General features: G+C 31.7%; 1 protein-coding gene across 2 annotated transcripts in view; it reads left to right on the top strand.

Moving 5' to 3' along the window:
• Nucleotides 1–9,558: 9,558 nt before the first annotated feature.
• Nucleotides 9,559–19,800, top strand: part of Ser (protein serrate) — a 324,194-nt gene continuing 313,952 nt past the window's right edge. For both annotated transcript variants that reach the window (XM_088262737.1, XM_088262736.1), the window contains exon 1: nucleotides 9,559–10,592. In XM_088262737.1, coding sequence (XP_088118863.1) covers nucleotides 10,503–10,592 — 90 coding nt within the window. In that variant the 5' untranslated portion in view covers nucleotides 9,559–10,502. The remainder of the gene's footprint in view (nucleotides 10,593–19,800) is intronic.

Below are 19,800 nucleotides of genomic sequence, written 5' to 3'. Positions count from 1 at the left end.
ATATATATATAAACCAATTTAAAAACCTCGTTCTTTAATCACTAGAACTTATAAAAAATCACAGGATATTTTATTATGATTACACTTACATGTACGCCTCCGCAGTGTAATAATCAGCACGCTCGGCTACGGCACTTGACGTCCGGGTTCGATTCCCAGGAGGGTCAAATAAAGTGATTTTTTAACTCTAATATTCAATATTACCCTGGACTGGTATCAGGTACCAGGAGAGGAGGGTTGACCACCTTTCCTTCAAGTGTTAATGATCAAGATTTGTGTCAATATGATGCAGTGCCCTATGCACCATTGTGTGCGAATAAGGGTTAGAAGAAGACATTTATATAACTGACAAACAACGACATGAGTTACATTTATTCTGAAGTCAAACGGGACGCCAAAAATCTGTTTTTGTTGTTTTAAAATAAGGTTAAGTGGAGTTCTATTAAGCGCAGCTCACGGTCCATCGAGGGAAGAGCATTCGCCGTCAGTAACAGTAACATCCGAAGCTACACATCCCGACTGATCGATACGTGAATCACGATTCCGATGTTATATTATTAAATGATCGCTGATACTAGACAACGAAACGCATTTCAGGTAGACGGGTGAATATCACACCAGGAGTTTAAACCAGAAGAATACATTTTATAAGGTATTTTGACTAGATTATTCATTTCTTACTGGAATTTTAAACGTCGTGATTGGTTTTATGATAAATAAAAATATTATTTTTTGACATTTCATCAAAGATGAAGAAGAATATGGAAGTCTGGGCATTTACGGGGCTTACGACCGTCATAGGCTGGTTTGAGTGATCACTTTACACACGTGTAACATTCACCAATTCTACCCATTATTGACAACCACACTACTCAAATTCTTCGAAGTTCTATATATATGAACCAATTTAGAAACTTTGTTCTTGAATCACTAGAACTTCACTAGAGACATCTATTGGTGAGATGTAAAGAAGCTTTTTTATTAAGCAGAAACTCTTATATTAGTATGTGAGATCCGAATCCCGGATTATAATCACACACATGAGAAACGCCAGAAAATACCATTTTCATTTTTATTATTAAGCTTATAATTTGACCAGATAATTTATTTACAACATTTTGAGTGTGTCCAAATACTTGTTCACAAAATCTGGATTATCTCCAATTACAGGAGTTATTTTCATATTATTTTTTGACATTTCATCAAAGATGAAGAAGAATATGGAAGTCTGAACAAAGAAGTGATTCTAGTGATTCAAGAACAAAGTTTCTAAATTGGTTCATATATATAGAACTTCGAAGAATTTGAGTAGTGTGGTTGTCAATAATGGGTAGAATTGGTGAATGTTACACGTGTGTAAAGTGATCACTCAAACCAGCCTATGACGGTCGTAAGCCCCGTAAATGCCCAGACTTCCATATTCTTCTTCATCTTTGATGAAATGTCAAAAAATAATATGAAAATAACTCCTGTAATTGGAGATAATCCAGATTTTGTGAACAAGTATTTGGACACACTCAAAATGTTGTAAATAAATTATCTGGTCAAATTATAAGCTTAATAATAAAAATGAAAATGGTATTTTCTGGCGTTTCTCATGTGTGTGATTATAATCCGGGATTCGGATCTCACATACTAATATAAGAGTTTCTGCTTAATAAAAAAGCTTCTTTACATCTCACCAATAGATGTCTCTAGTGAAGTTCTAGTGATTCAAGAACAAAGTTTCTAAATTGGTTCATATATATAGAACTTCGAAGAATTTGAGTAGTGTGGTTGTCAATAATGGGTAGAATTGGTGAATGTTACACGTGTGTAAAGTGATCACTCAAACCAGCCTATGACGGTCGTAAGCCCCGTAAATGCCCAGACTTCCATATTCTTCTTCATCTTTGATGAAATGTCAAAAAATAATATGAAAATAACTCCTGTAATTGGAGATAATCCAGATTTTGTGAACAAGTATTTGGACACACTCAAAATGTTGTAAATAAATAAAAATGTAATTTACGTTTGAAGCACTCACTTTGTGATTTTCAATTTTATAATTAAAATATATCTTTGTTTTAAAATCACTATAAATTTATGGTATAAAATAAAAATGGTTGTTTTATTTGAAAAACACGTTTCGAGGAACACATGCCCTTCATGCGTGGTGGTATTTTAACATTAGAAATGAAGAATTGAAGTTTTTTTACAGGAATTTTCCATTTGAATATTAAATGAAAACCAAAATAACTTGACACGATCTATTGTAGTTTATCAAAAACTTGAAAGTGGTCAGGCCAGGAGTCGGAATAGTCGGCGGGTATGTATGTACGAGAAGCCGCATAAAAGTGGAAGTGGCGAATATTACTTGAAAAGACAGAGGGTGTAGCGTTCTATTATATCTGCCTACCCCTACTGGGAAGCTGCGTGATGCATACAAATGAGATGCTTTAAGAAGGTCAGCAAAGAAAAGTATATTGAGATTAATTGCTACCGGTTGGCATTTTGTTTGTATGATTCGTCACCTTTTGGTTTATTATTTCATTGTGATCTCCCATTTTTGTTTTTATGTTATATATGTGTGTTTAAAACGTATATTTGAATATTCACAGCATCCAACACTTCTCATAAGTATGGTCTCTCAGTTGCTTTAAACTTCAAGCTGTATAATGAGCTAATAATTTCAAAAATATAACTCTCAAATTGAGTATTTAGATGGAAAACATTTTATTTTTTATAACAACACATTTGATGATACGAGTCACGGCGTATCATGGTGTGAAATGGCCTTTCTGTTGATGGTTTGGTCGGTAGGAACCTCAGAAGTTTGTTTTATTTTTACCCTTTTTAAATGGCTTCAGTTTTATGTTAGTGTTTTAATTATGTGACTACGCCAACATCTAATTAAGCGAACCCACCAGAACGGACCCGTTCCTCCATTGTGGTTGCTACAGCTACCGATACAATTATAATGTAAACTTCTGCGCTCCTGATACTATTATTCTAATCTAACTGATTTTTTACAACATTTTGAGTGTGTCCAAATACTTGTTCACAAATCTGGATTATCTCCAATCATAGGAGTTATTTTCGTATCATTTTTTGACATCGCAACATAGATGAAGAAGAATGTGTAAGTCTGGGCATTTCTGGGGCTAACGACCGTCATAGGCTGGTTAAGTGATCACTTTCCACACGTGAAACATTGTCATCCAACTGTCAATGAGTATTTAAGGACATTTCGAGTCTCTACAAATACTTGTTCACAAATCTGGATTATCTCCAATTAGGAGTTATTTTCTTTTTTTTTTTACATCTCAACATAGATGAAGAAGAATGCGGAAGTCTGGTTATTTTCAGATCTTACGATCTGTTATAACTGATCAAGGTTAAGGGATCGATCTCATTACGTTCCATGATTGAGTTCACAATAGCCATCTATGATTGGATTTAGAAAACTTTTATTTAGAAAAGACCCTTTCATTCGTATGCAAGATCCAAACCCGGATTATGTTACATGCTGGAAAACGTCTGAAAACATCATACAGCTTATATTTATTCAAAACATTTTGAGAGTTTCCAAATACAAAAATCTGGGTTCCTCCACTTTGGAGTTATTTTACATTTCAATCTCATCATAGATGGAGAAATATATTTAATTTTGGGCATTTAAAGGGCTCACGACCTTTCGTAGGCTGGTTGAATGATCACCGTAATCAATAAAATTACGCATGTTAAGCGGCACAGTACTTACTGATGATAGTGTTCATGATCGACTAGATATATTTTTTTTTACAGAACAGAGGATTTATAGCGTTCTTTTGAATAACCTAACGCCCAAGTGACTCTGAAATCTAGCTACGGCTTATGCAACATCGCTTATCATGACCCAGTCAGACTTCAACTTTTTAAGTTTCATGGCCTATGCGTGGATTTACTCATTATGTTTAAAGTTACTATAATATCATGTGAGTGAAAATTCTAGGCAAAAGCACTCTCTGGGATTTAAAACGCAAGAATTCAGATCCTTTTATGTAAAAAAAAATATAAATTAATACGACCCGATTGAAAAATCAGAACACTGCTTTTATTACCTAATAACTCTTTACTGAAACGTCCATAAATTGTATGCCTAATGAAGATAAGTAAAAAAACGAGATCAACTGATTTACGAGGCTACGATTTTAGGTTTCCGATTTATTTAAAAAAAAAAAAATACGTGTCATTTAAAGTGGGTGGTCAATTCACTATTGAGACACTGACTGAACTATTTGCAAATTGATCAACTTCTATAAATGCCCCAAAAGAAATCAGACGGAGATATCCGAACTCCTAATTGGTTAATTAATATTCAAATTATCCTGTTTTACGATAAACGAATTTTCAAATGAAAAATATGATAAATAACCAAAAAATATAATACAGTAAAGCCTCGATATAACGGACTAATTGAGGAGAGGGAACGTCCGTAAAGTCCATAATACAAAAATAAGTTGAAAATAAATTTAAAAAAAAACTTTTTTGTTGCTGAAAATATGGACATTGTATTGATATAAATAAATAATACAAAACGCGAATCAAATGTATTTATTGTCTTCGGATACTCGTCAAATGACGTTGCTGTTTGATATCAACGCAGTTGCTTTCGGTAATCCTACTTTGAATAAGGAATTAAGTTTTGTTTCCAGTATCGACAAAAATGTTTTTTTTTTAAATAATCTTCTTCTTCTGCTTGGTGTAGGTCTTGTAACATGTTTTTAAGAGGGCAAAGTCTCCTGCTATCTTGATTCCCAGCTCTCAATCCATCTCTTTGGTGATCTGCCTGGGAGTCGTCTAACTTGGTGTTGACAGTGCAGTGCAATGTGGGGGAGTCTGGGTGGTTCCATTCTCCCCACATGCGCATACCATTGTCTCCTTTGATGCTTTCTCCACCTAACGACATCTTCGATCTCGCATATTTCTCTTATCCTAGTGTTTTTATAATCAACTCTCTTTAACTACGACAATTCGTAAAATTTAGTTTTATATTATACATACAAACGTATGACGCGATTATCATGGCCGCTAAAAAAAAATTACATGCAGCGATACTTAAATTTAAGCATGTATAATATTAACAGGACGTTTTTAATTTTTTTTTAAATTTAATTTTGTTTTAGTTTGTTAAACAGTGGTCCGTTATATCGAAGTTTAACTGTTTGTATAATACGAAATGACTTAAACATGAATATATTATTTTTATTATAAAAATTAAACATCTTATAAATTATAATATTTTCGGTTGGAAGATGCACAAAGCCGCCAAAGATCACGCATACAGCCTTCGGAGTAAGACAAAGGTGCAACAGGTTTCCTCAAGACGGAGTACTGTTTCGTATTTAGCCTTTTTTCAATTCAAGATTCGCACAACAGCTTTTGACTCATAAACTCTCGGATGAATAAAATAAATTAAAATATAGTAATAAAATCAAATTGAATACATTATGACTTCGATGTAATGGAACAAATCATATTTTCTATGTTTTAAGTACAAATGTGGAGGTCCTCACCAAAACGTTGCTTAATTTTATTTTATTTTATTTGTTCGAGAACTGTACAGCTTTACATTTAAAAAAGTATGTAATAAACAACAGTTACATTAACAAAAAAAAACATTAATAAAAATAATAACATTAATAAAAATAAAGCCTATTAAACTATTCCACATTTATGTTATAATAACTATTGCAAACATTAAGAGATAAAAATAAGGGTATGGTATGAAAAAAATATAGATTTTGCAAGAAGATGAAATAGATTTTACATTTCCATTATAAATGATTTTAAGTTATCAGGAATTCTAGCTAGTAATTTTTTTACGTTTTGGTGTGATTGAATGATTTCATATTGGTTCAACACAGGATTGATTACGTTTTGTTGCAACTTTAATTGAGATTTCGATGGAATACAGTAAACAGAACGGATATGCATTTAAAGGTTTTTTGTGCAATATTGGAAATGTAACTTTTTGGTGAGAGCCTCAACAAATGCCTTCAATGAGTTAGCGAATGTTTTTGCCAAGGATTTTTACCCTAACATGAAATTATAGCAACTTTAACCTTTTTTTATTAAGCAGAAACTCTTATATTAGTATGTGAGATCCGTATCCTGGATTATATATGATCACATATATTATTATGATCTCACATACTAATATAAGAGTTTCTGCTTAATAAAAAAGCTTCTTTACATCTCACCAATAGATGTCTCTAGTGAAGTTCTAGTGATTAAAGAACAAGGTTTCTAAATTGGTTCATATATATAGAACTTCCAAGAATTTGAGTAGTGTGGTTGTCAATAATGGGTAGAATTGGTGAATGTTACACGTGTGTAAAGTGATCACTTAAACCAGCCTATGACGGTCGTCAGCCCCGCAAATGCCCGGACTTCCATATTCTTCTTCATCTTTGATGAAATGTCAAAAAATAATACGAAAATAACTCCTGTAATTGGAGATAATCCAGATTTTGTGAACAAGTATTTGGACACACTCAAAATGTTGTAAATAAATTATCTGGTCAAATTATAAGCTTAACTTTAACCTTAAAGAATAAATTCAAATAAAATCTTAAGGGTTTCTTTGTCACTGGTCTTACAAGTAAAATCATAGAACTAAAATCATATACCCAAGTAACTTCATTGCTAACTTAAAAATCATTGAATTGTTTAAACCCATGCCTTTAACGAAAAATTACAAGTTTTTGCCGAGAATTTTCACTGATAAATTACATGAAATTATAGTAACTTTAAACATAAAGAGTAAATTCACTTACAAGTAGGAATCAGCTACAAAACTTAAAAATTTGAAGCCCAAGGTCATAATGAGCGGTGTTGTATAAGTCGTGGATATATTTCAGAGCCACTTGGACGTTAGGTAACAAAAAAAAACAATGGTGAAAGGGGCACTGTATCAAATCTACGCATTGTTAAGATGATCATTGAGTACGTAAATATATGAACGCAAAGTGATTGGTCCTGCGCTTCAGGCACCAGTCTAGTGTAATATCAATTAAATGTAACAGTTATCAATCTGTTATGTTTATTTCGGGCCCCCTTAGAATCGAACCTGGGACCTTCAGCACGGTAGCCAAACGCGATAACAACTACGCTATGGGAGCTGACAAAATACACACATATATATATATATATATATATATATATATATATATATATATATATATATATATATATATATATATATATATATATATATATATTTATATATATATATATATATATATATATATATATATATATATATATATATATATGTATATATATATATATATATATATATATATATATATATATATATATATATATATATATATATATATATATATATATATATATATATATATATATATTATATATATATATATATATATATATATATATAAATATATTTGAACGACATAATATAGGCAAAGCTAAAAAAAATGACGGGCTGAAAACCATTGGTAAAATAAATAAAAAAAAACGGTGTTAAAATTATTACAATTTATGGTCTATACAAAGTACAAAGTCTATACTATAAACAAACAAATATACTTATGCAATGTATAAGTCCACCTATGTGGATAAAACGATTATTAAGAAGAACCGGATCAATTAAACAGTGAATCTTTGCAAATCGTATCAAAGATGAGATCGACAGGAAAACATGTGACTTTTTCCTTATTTTTGTCTTCTTGGGCATTTGTATTGACCGATGATCTAATATCCTAATTAAGTAGTAATTCGTTCATCGAATTGAGTCTTTAACAAATCAACAGTTCAGTGTATTTTCGTTCGTGAACGAGATCTGTTCTCTCGGCCATTGCATCTGAACGAATCATTACGATCCGAACGTTAACAAACGACCCACGTCTTACAAAGCTAATTAAATATTTTATTTTTATTTTCTAATTATATATCGCACTTTAATTCACATTTTCACTCAAATATCTATAATGATAAATTCAATTATTAAGTAAATATATGATTATATTAATTATTTTTTTTACATAATTTTTTTCACTTAAACCACTATGGCTTTCATCCTTTCTAATATGCTCAAATAACAATACTAACACAAAAAATATTAACAACCGGGGTACGATACTGGTGGATATAAAGAAACAAAAAAGTTTTTACAGGCATCGTGATATGCCATTCTATCCTCTTTGCCTACCTCTATCATGAAAAATCCCTGCTTGATCGTTAGTTACTAAGCCAATAGTCGTTTAAAAATTCGCAATTGGCAACAAATTTATTATTTATATAATTGTATTTAAAAACCAAAATTGACATAACACGTTTTTATAAATGTAGCGAAATATTATAATAAATAATGTAAATACTATATTTTTAATCACAATGTATTATATCCCGTTTTATTGTTATTAAAAAAACTACTAAACAAATTAAAAATAAAAACTTACCAATAATTCTGCAAAACATTTTCAACTGACAGCTTCACTGTACGTCAATAAAAATTACTGTTTTTTTGAAGCGATAAAACCATAGATTACTTTTACATTTTTCAATTAAGAACTATATTAAAATATTAAAAGCGTATTCAATAGCTGGCGTTAATTCAATAGTCAAAATCTTTATATTTGTAAAAAAAATGTTTCATACCTTAAACGAAAATATGTAGCAATAATACATATTTTCCATTTTATTACATAATTTTTCTAATTCCTTTAGCCCTAATTTACACCCAATGCTTGATAGGGCACTGCATCGTATATAACCAGTGTTATCTTAATCGTTAAATACATGAAGTAATGGGCGATCAGCCCTACGCTTCAGGTACCAGTCCAGGGTAATATTATAATAATCAATATAACAGAAATTTTATTGAAATTGAATAATGCAATGCTATTTTCATCATTTCTGAACAACATATAAACAATAAAAAGACAATTTCCCAAACACCGATTCAACTCCCCACCCAAGTATCCACCATTTTTTACGATCCTAATTCAAAAATTAGAAAATATCGATACGCACATTCAATGGAAAAAAATATATTTGCAAAGATGAAAACATACTGTTGACTTACGGGAATAAAACAGTAAAAAAAAACAAATGTCGATCACAGATTATTTTAATATTTTTTGGTTCTGTTCAACTTAGTATTTTTTTAAAAATAAATACATTTATTTACATCTAAACGTTGTATTCCTCTTAGAATTTGAACCTACCAATGGTTATTCAGATTGGGAGGACGGTATCTTCACTCGATAGCATCTCCTTGTCTATAAACTTCTTAATCCCGCTTTCATAGTTAATTACAATAGGTCTCTTTAAAAACGATAGATAGGGGTTTCACTGTATATACATATATACGAGTATATACAATAGTTAGGTAAGTAGGTTCATATATCTAGTTGGTAAATGCACTTAGAGGTAAAGTTGCGCAAATGTTCCTTTAGTCAGTGGCGGCAAAATGCGCTCCGCCCCTCCCCCCGACTCCTGCTGCACTCCGAAGAGGGGAGGGCGGGGGGGGGGGCACAGCCCGCGGCCCAGACAGCCTATCTCCTCAGTAGCCCCGCGCCCTGCAGCGCCGAAGGTCCGTCCGAGTGAGGGGAGATTTCGCTTTCCGTCTTCCGTGTACCGACGCCGCGAACGAGTTTTGAAACAAACTTTGAGGTTATGTTCGAGCGGTTGCCGGCGGGACTTGCGTTTGGGGTGCGTTTCGTATTGTGCAATTCGCACCGGTACAAGTACCTACCTACCTTAATTTAAATGCGCACGATTCTTTTACACGTGTGGTTAGCAAAAATTCAATTGTTTACAAAATTAATAAAACTACAGTGTCTGTGAAGTAATAACGGATAATAATAGAACAGTGTTATTGTGATTCTAAAACCGACTAAGTTTAATAAACTCGAAAATATTAAATTGAATTCAGCAACATTTTTGTGCAATTAGAACGACATTTTAACATTCATATGGCCGTCTGCATGATAACTAATTGTTTTATTTGTCGACGGTAGTTTCGAACCGGCCACCCGGCGATCCCCATTCTACTAATTAATCACTCGTTAGTTTATCCAGCGACTGGACCAATTATCCCTGCACCGAGAGGCACAATGGGTGACGAACCAGTAAACTTGTCATCAATTTAAACCGTATCCTAAGACCAGGGTATCACCTTAACTCGATCAATAAACTTATAAACTTGGCTGCATTAAAAGTGGTGTCGAAAAAACAGTGTAAAAGTGGCGGATTTACAGTGTGACAATAAAGAAAGATATCATAACTGTTTACTAGATTCAATTCTATTTATTTGGTTTGTTTTTCAATTAAGGGGTGTGCTCGGTATTTACATAACTGACCGCGAGGCTGTGGGCAGTGGGGCCTTAATGCTAGCCCTTGCGGTACGCCAAGGTGCGTAGTACCGTGTCCGAGTGATATAGGTAATAGCTGCGGTCAGCCGTGAACCCTGATATGTTGTTGTGACCTGTGGAATACCCTGGACCACCATGTGTCGGGTGGTGTGGCGACTGCTGTCAAGAAGCATGTCCCACGGACTTCAGTTACAGTTCTTCCTCCTCCTCCTACAATTCCTACAGGTAAACTAACCCACTTCATATGCCGACTTTTAAGAAATTTGCAAAAAAAAACTAGTACATTACTGGCTGAAAAATTAACTAAAAATCTTCTTTGAATTTTAATGAAAACGCCAATATTCAACAGTATTATTACACAGTTTTATTTTTTATGGAACAAAATGAACGACACCCTTAAATATATTTTTTTTAAACCAGTAAAAATCGATAAAGTACTTATTTTCTATAAAACGTTGAAAATACTACAAAAGTCATATTTGAATTTACAAAAAAAACTGATACTATTTTTATTTGGATCAGTAAGATAAAATAAATAGTATAACTGACTTGATATTTTAACCGCTCAGTCATTTATTTTGGTAAACATGTAGGTACGATGTAAAATAGGAGATTATCATTTTAAAAATACACTTTTTGTATACCAAAATGAAATTTTTTATGATCAAAATTTTATGATCACTATTTATTACTATTTAGTTAATAAACGTACATTAATGTACATAAGTATATGGATTTTATTCGTTCATTTATTTATTTGACAATTCCCGGCCCCGCGTAAGTTTTACGTATTCCGTTGACACAATTTCACAGGAAAATGAAGAATTCATTATGCAGTCCTCCGTCTCCATTATACAAAATGGGCATTTCAATTGCCAACAGAAGGCAGATATTAATTCGTGAATAAATGTCAATACACAATACGAGTTGGATCGAAAACCGCGACCGACCAACTTGACGAACGATCGGGCAATAAAAGTTGATGAGCAACAGAAGAAACACCTGTTTTAGGAAATAAAAATACATACATCGCTCACACCTTTCAACAACGTCATATATCAAATATCGTCAATTTACAGTTGTGCATATTTTCGGAATGCCCAGAAAATGTACTATATCCCAGCAAAAGCGGCATATTTTTAACTTAATATTTACCCACTACAGGGCAGAAAGTATTGTTTTTGCATTTTGAAGAAAGGGTATTGTTTAATTATGTGTTTAAAAATACTAAATATTTTTCAAATGGAGAAAAAACTTTCAGGTTTTACCTAAAAACATCTGTTGCACAGTAAAAAGTTCAATCAGTGGCTTAGTATTTATTTTTAATACATTTCATTATATTCTTAAACTTTAACAACGATCTCCTGAAAAATCATTTTTTTTTATAAATGACGTTATAATTATTGGCCATTGGAATGTTTCATATCTGCATTGGCTGAGGAGGTGTTGACATTAAACTAAACAATCTTTAGTCTTTTAGTCTTTCATAAATTGAAAATTTTTAATGAATGTTAAGTATGCTTTAAAAGTGGAATGTTCATATCATTAATATTCAGTTGGAGAAGATGGTTAATTATTGGCCATTGGAATGTTTCATATCTGCATTAGCCGAGGAGGTGTTAACATTAAACTAAACAATCTTTAATAATGTTATAAATTCCATATTTATCCATTTTAATTTTTCACTTCGGGCCATTTTGCAGCTGAATGACCATTAAAAAGTAGCCGTTTTCGCGTCAATGGCAGTTTATTTTTGTTTATTTTGGAGGCACGCATTATTTTGACATAATATCGCAATTTATATTCAGCGCTACGGTAATGTTGCACATGAATTATTCACGACGTCACGTACGCCAGGACTTGTTCTCAAGTCGTGTCATAAATTACGGGCGTTGAGTTTATAAACCAACAAACTGAATCTACTCGGCATCATCCCCAGAAATGTGCCACCTAATCAAGAACTTATAAATTGTGATCCATACTTTTTCAGTGATCGGTTTGTCCGAGAAAACATCGAGACATTTCGGTTAACAGCGGTAGGTATCCATCTAAATGTGAATATCCTTTGTTGAAGCCGTCGATTAACGAACATAATGTTGGTATTATCCAGGTTAATCCTGGTTTTATCCTGTCGCTTACTCTTAGTTGAACATCATTTGACGATCTCTGAATAAGAGATAGGTATTAAAAATGAAATTATTAGCTAATGGCAAATTTTGGCACCAGGCACATTGTATATTGAATTAGAATTGGCTTATTTTTAGCTGAACATAATTTGTAGATCTCTAAATATGAGGTAGGTACTTGGAAAATTGAGGTTTTTAGCTAAAGGAATGTTTTGGAACCGGGCACATTCTATAATATATTGAGTCAGAAATTTAGGAAAATATTTCAACCACAAATTTCGAGTCTATGCGATTTGTTTATCTCCAAGATAATTATTGTTTCCTTTTCAGTAACGTTTGGTGACGAATTTCATTCGATACAATAATAATTAATATGTGCAATTTTTATTTAAATATCCGTTTGAATGTTCAAAATTACAAAGTCAGAATATTTTTTCTTATTCTTTTAATTAAATAGAAATATTCGTGTTTCAATTATACTTACACAAATATTTAAAATTTCTACTATTTTTACTAACCTAACCTAACCGGCTCATTATAAAAAATACGTATCAAATCGTAGTAGAATGGGTTTGAACCCAGAAAGTGGGCTTTACTCAGAATCCGCGACATTTAACCACGAGACCACAACCTTATTTAATTAAATTATTATAAATAAAATAATCATGAACTTAAATATTTATCTTCTTCTTTTTCTAACAATATGTTAACTCCATAAAATGAGCAAGTACCTACGTCAAGTCCTATGTAATAAAATAAAAGATACCCATTTGAATGTGGTCTTCTTTCCTCCGGGTCGTCCAATTTACCTGCATAAAATTAAATGATTTTTCAAAAAATATATTCGTAATCTGTTGTCATTAATTCAACTGTAATTTAATTTTCATAAAGCATCAATAAAACGTAAACGTTCCTATGTGAAAACCGCATATTTTTTTTATTACGTATAGTGTCGCCAGCTTATGTAAAATTTATGGCGCTATTGTAAAAAAGATTAATAAGTTGGTATAAATTTTTGATCTAAAACTGTAGACATCAATTTAAATATAATAAATAATCACCCATAAAAAATATACCCACACCTACAGCAACATAATTTATCTTTCTCTGTTTGAATAATTATACCTTTGTGCAGTATCACACATCGGATGAACCGTTAGCTGGGGTCAAATATCTTCAAATTAAGGATTATATATTAAATTTATTCGTACATTTTTATTGATGTGTTTGCCAAAAGGTTAATTACTGACAGAGATAATTCGCCTTTATATTAATTATTACTTGAACGTGAAAAAATGCGTTCGATAAACGTTTTATAAAATTCCTGAACTCGCAAATTTTCTATTTGAGCGCTAATTATAAAACATTCTTTTTCATTTTAACTTTTAAAATAGTATTTATGTTGCAAAATTAAATTATTAGGGGCATTAATTATTAATCAAGTTATGAGAAATATGATTAAAAAGTGCATCTGACGTTTATGATAACTTTTTATTTATGTATTTTTAAAAAATTTAAATTTTTAAAAAAAATCCAGGATTAAATTTTAAATATACAAAAATATGTGAATGCCATATGGTTTCTTTTTATACGCTAAACCGCTTTCTTAATTTTAATCTAATTTTATTTTAACCATAAGAATTAGGGTTAGATAGCTGATAAAAATGATAAATGTACCTACCTTATACATATTTGTTAATACCACTTTTTTGCAATAGGCTAGAAACGAATCCCCAACGCAAATTTCGCTGTGAAGTAACTATTTTATAACAAAAAAAGTTTTTTCCCCTTATAATGCAAGCAGTTTTATAAACCCATTTGTACTATACAATGTCCAATAATTTAAAAATATTTCGAATTATTAGATTTTTTTATGTTGTGTGTGTGTGTGAAGAAGCGTTTATTTTACCTAATTATAATATCGCATGTCTGAAGACCTTCTTATACAATGTTGTATTTAAATAATTTTTGGATTATTCACATTATCACTCCGTTCACAATAATTGTCACCTGCTTTGATCATTAAAAATTATATTTCTCGTGTGACAAAATAAACGCGTTTTTCAGGAAATTGGGGCTATCGAGTCTCTTTTAACTACCGACATTCCTATTTTCAATTGCTTTATTAAGCTGTAAAATTTGGGTATTGAATATCAACAGTCGACGGAGAAAAGGTGTGTATGTAGGTTTATTACCTAGATGTAATGTTTTATTTAATATTTTTTTATATAAAAATGATCTAACAGAATGATTTTATTTTATTTTTTATTTTTTTTTACGTCAAGTTTGAATCCGGATTTTTGCCTGTCTTTTATATTTGGGTATATGAAACGAATCGTACGATTTAAATAAACCTCAAATAAAAAAAATTATCATGTTAAAATGATATTTTCTGGAAAACGAGTGTTATTTTTCCGACGGCATGCAGAACCATTTATAATAAAAACGTTTTCTTTTAATAATTGTTTTAGATTTTATAATGTTTTTTTTTTGTTATCGATTTGTTTTCGCATCCTAATTTATTATTTACCTTGCTTATTATGTACAAGGTTTATATATTATTAAGTGGATTTTTTTCTTCTGATTAAAATAAAAATATGTTGTTTTTTAATCTGTGTTAGGAACGGGAGGGATAATCTAGTGTGGGCCACGAGCACCGGAATTATTTACTCATCGGATACTATCAATATAACAGGTGTTTTTTTTAATGTATTGAGGAATATGGAAATCTGGGCATCCCAGGGTAGCTTACCTAGGATGCTCAGATTTCCATCTTCCTGCATATAAAACACGATAGATGTTTCATTTCAAGTTGAAAAACCTATAATATCAAAATATTTCATTATGCTATGTGGTAACTTTTAATATTAAATTAAAGAACGTCATAAATCAAAAATCGTCTATTTTCAGTTGTGCATGTTTTCGGAATGCCCAGAAAATGTACTATATCACAGCAAAAGAGGAATATTTTTAACCAAATATCTACCCGCTACAGGACAGAAAGTGCTGTTTTTGCATTTTGAAGAAAATTTATTCTTCAATTATTTTTTTAAATATATTAAATATTTTTAAAATGGAGAAAAAACCTTCAGGTTTTACCTAAAAAGATTTGTTGCACAGTAAAAAGTTCAGTAAGTGGCTTGATATTTATTTTTAATATATTGTGTTATATTTTTAAACTTTAAAAACGGTCTCCTGAAAAATCAAGTTTTTTTTATTTATGACGTTCTTGAAAGGAGTGAGTGATATCCCCCCCCCCCCGCAAGATAAAATTGAGCTCATTAAAATTTCATATATTAACTAAGTAATTGATTTTACTTAATTGTATTTCTAATGCATACGTTTTAATAACTTGTAATAAAAATGATCTGGCTATTTTTTTTTATTATAATAAAAATAGCCGTGCACGTAATTTATTACAGAGTTAATAAATATATAATAAATAAGTAAATAAAATGTGAATTATCTATTACTTGGGATTTTAAATTGTATAAGTATAATACATTTGATTAAAACGTTAATGTCAATATGTGCAATATATTATAAAAATGTGGGTTAATACTATCCCCACAAATAATTCTCTCGTAGTTTTTAATAGGCACATCTCTATTTTGTAATTAATTCGCCTTAGGAAAGAGATGTTTTGATTAATTCGAATTGAAAGATTTAAATAATTGTGTAATTTATCAGCTCTTAACGGTTTCTGTCATCCATTGTTCCCGACTATAATAATTTATCGAGAATTTAATGGAAAGTCTTGAAATTCAATCAATGTGATTAAAACAAATATCTACATACACCTAATATTTTGACTATTAATTATCGGATTTATTCCTATTAATAGATTTTTTTTTAAAGTAATCACTGTTAATTTATGAGATTGAAACTGTCGGCAGAGTTTTTATTGTTTGATTAAACTTGGAATTTTGTATCCAAGAAAGTTATAAAATTTTAGCTAACAATGGCTTGAATACTTCTATTCATGTGTTTGTAGTCGAAATTTATGCCATTTTAATTCTCAAAGGAATCGTTATTAACATTTTTATAGATATTTCAACAGAACCGAATATATATTTTTTTCACCAGAGAGTATTGAAGTCTAGCTATGAACAGGGGTCAAAACGTTTGGACGCAAAAAGTTTTATCGCATTGAATTTATTGTCGGCTGGGTCCGAAAAGTGTCTTAGCCCATTTGGGTTTAATTTAAAGTAAAAAGGATGAACATTATGATTCATGCGTCAAAAGGAATATACCTAATAACTTTTTTTTCTGAGTAAAAGTTCATTGTAATTTAAATATCTTTTACTTCATGACAAGTTGAGACTCTGACATTTTGATGGTTCTTATTATTTTTCTCTAGCCTTCTGTTATACACTACCGGATATAAGCCTCTTCCATATCCTTCCATTTCCTTCGATCAGTTGCTGTATCTACAGTTTCAGCCAGTTTCTACTCCTCATGTCGTCGGACCATCGTCTTTAGGGACTTTCGACGCCTCTTTTATTCTCCCAAAGTCTCCATCTCAAAAATTTTAGGGTCCATCTTGAGGGGTCCTGTCTTGCAATATCTCCCGTCTGTTGCCACTTGAGTCTTGCCACGCGATCCATGATAACCTCTATTTGGATTATGTTTCTGATTTCTTCGTTTCTTGCTTTATCCATCAGTCTTAAACCAAGCATGTATGCTTCCATGGATTGCTGTGTGCATCTGAGCTTCTCTGCGTCGATAGAATTTGATGGTTGATATTTGAAAACTAGGTGGAATAAAGTAACTCCCCGACTTTCTTTGACTGGAGCTGAAATTGAATAAAACTAGTTTTGGACGCGTGTTTTGCGCGTACGTTCAGCGATATTTGTGACACTTTTTGGTATCGCTCACTCCTTTCAAGAACGTCATAAATCAAAAATCGACAATTTTCAGTTGTGCATGTTTTCGGAATGCACAGAAAATGTACTATATCCCAGCAAAAGAGGCATATTTTAAACTTAATATTTGCCCGCTACAGGGCAGAAAGTGTTGTTTTTGCATTTTGAATAAAAGGTATTGTTTAACTATTTTTTTAAATACACTTACTAGTTATTTTTCAAATGGAGAAAAAACTTTCAGGTTTAACCAAATAGTTCTGTTGCACAGTAAAAAGTTCAATAAGTGGCTTGATATTTATTTTTAAAACATTGTAATATATTTTTAAACTATAAAAACGTTCTCCTGAAAAATCAAGTTTTTTGATTTATGACGTTATTGAAAGAAGTGAGCGACATTTCAAAACTAAGTGGAATAAAGTAACTCCCCGACTTTCTTTGAGAACTATTACAGTTTTTGACGCGTGTTTTGCGCGTACGTTGAGCGATATTTGTGGCTTTGTGACACTTATCCCGCCGTGATCTCACTGGCTAATTGGGCCGCCCGCGGTCTATGGGAAATGTTTGCCTACTGGTCTCCTCCACCGGCTGTGACGTCATCCGCTGCCTCGGAACAATAGCGGCTATTTTTGAAACTCGCGCGTTAATGGCCGTGTGAAAATTTGCATCCATGCCCAGTGACTTCGGCCGCTTGCTTCTTATACAGCTGGAAATCAAACAGTCTTGAATACTCAGTAATTTCTTAGCTAACCGTAAGAAATTCCGAAAAGGAAACATGGTAAAAAAATGTGGAGTCAGTCGTATTGAAATGTTGATTTTTTTCCTATTTTATTACTTTTATTTATGTTTTTTTCGATATTTTTTCTTCTTACAAATTATACTTCAATTTATACTAAACTATTTTACTATTTCTGTGAGCCTAAGCGGCTCATTTTTAGAAGTAGGTATCAAATTGTGGTTCAGTGAGTTCGACCCGAGAAACTCTGACTCAAGTATGTTGTCACTTTATGGTTACTTGTTACGACAAATCGCAACTTTTTTTCTTTAAACCCAGTAAAATTTGACTGAATTGAATTTTTTTGCTGAAAATACCGTTTATGTATTGAAAAAATTATTTTTTCTTCGAAATGATCATATAATTTTGAAAATAAAAGATTTATGGAAAAAAATTCCAATATACATTTAAAAAAAAAAACTAATTGTGCGCAGAGAACTCGCCTGGATTCTCGCGCAGCCGGTCGCGTTCTGTATTTGTACGTTTGAGATCTTGGCCTTATAATGTGGGGCTTTTGTGTGAGGTATGTTTTTCGTTCCTCTCTCTAAACCCGCATGATTCATAGCTGCGTGAAGGTCGACTCCATTGCGTGCCACTCTTTGTGGTTCTGGCTTTTCCTCGACCACACTATTCTGGCAACATTGGGGATATGTATCTGCGTGCTAAATCCAAGTGATCACTAAGTCTCACACATGTATCTTTCGCCACTTAAACAGGTTAAATATAAGTCCAATCTTTAGAAAAAAATATGAGCATATTATCAAGAAATAAATAAAACAAAACAAAACATTCTTTTATTTTTTTTAAACATATTACGTACATAAGTCATGTATATAATATTCCCGATGAGTAATTTCTATTTCTCATTTCTCATTATCAAATATATATTTATTGTTTTCGGATTTTTTGTCCGTTATATGAGAAGTTCGTTAATAGAGGTCCGTTATATCGGGGTTTTAGGGGGCTTGTGCACTACCCGGAATTTTACCCTCCGGCAGTCCGGTTTTGAAAAATGAAAGCGATTAGCTAGATTAGACAGTTTAGCGTGATCGAATTTACGCGCAACGTGTTCATGCACCGATCCGAAGAAAGATAGACAAAAGCACAAGCCAATCCAAGCCAACCATCGTTTTAAAACACTAACTGACGTGCCGGACGGTAAAATTCCCTTACTGTATGTTAAAATAGTAATGAAAAACGATAATAAATTAATACTTGCTCTTTTTCCTTGCATTATTATCGCCTTCCTCGCACAGTTAAGTTCAACGTCTCCACGACGATCAATGTGAAGATTCGACATTGTCAGAACTAATCATCTCTAAGTTTTGTTGCCATTCACTAAATGGCTCTATACCACACATTCATACAACATACACATTCACATACTCTTACGTTTCTAAAGATGATTGTTCATCTCCTAATAATGACCAATCATCTCGAATTATCGTTATATTATATTTTGAATAATTTTTCAAAGAAACACGTAAAAAAAAACAAATCCTGTGTTATTGTAATCTGTAACAGGTTATTTTTAAATACGCATTATTATATCAACTTGCTGTTTTCATTATTGTATTTTGTTTATTTTGGTACCAAATTAGTTAGTAATTATTTAATATTTTAACGAAAAAATAATTAAATAATAATTTTTGGCTATTTATGGTTTCCTA

The sequence above is a fragment of the Brachycentrus maculatus genome, unplaced genomic scaffold, assembly GCF_059751285.1.
Source record: "Brachycentrus maculatus isolate JH-2025_06_01 unplaced genomic scaffold, ASM5975128v1 h1tg000188l, whole genome shotgun sequence".
Lineage (NCBI taxonomy): Eukaryota > Metazoa > Arthropoda > Insecta > Trichoptera > Brachycentridae > Brachycentrus > Brachycentrus maculatus.
Note: the sequence above shows the minus strand (reverse complement) of the source record. Positions and strands in the feature narration are given on the sequence as shown.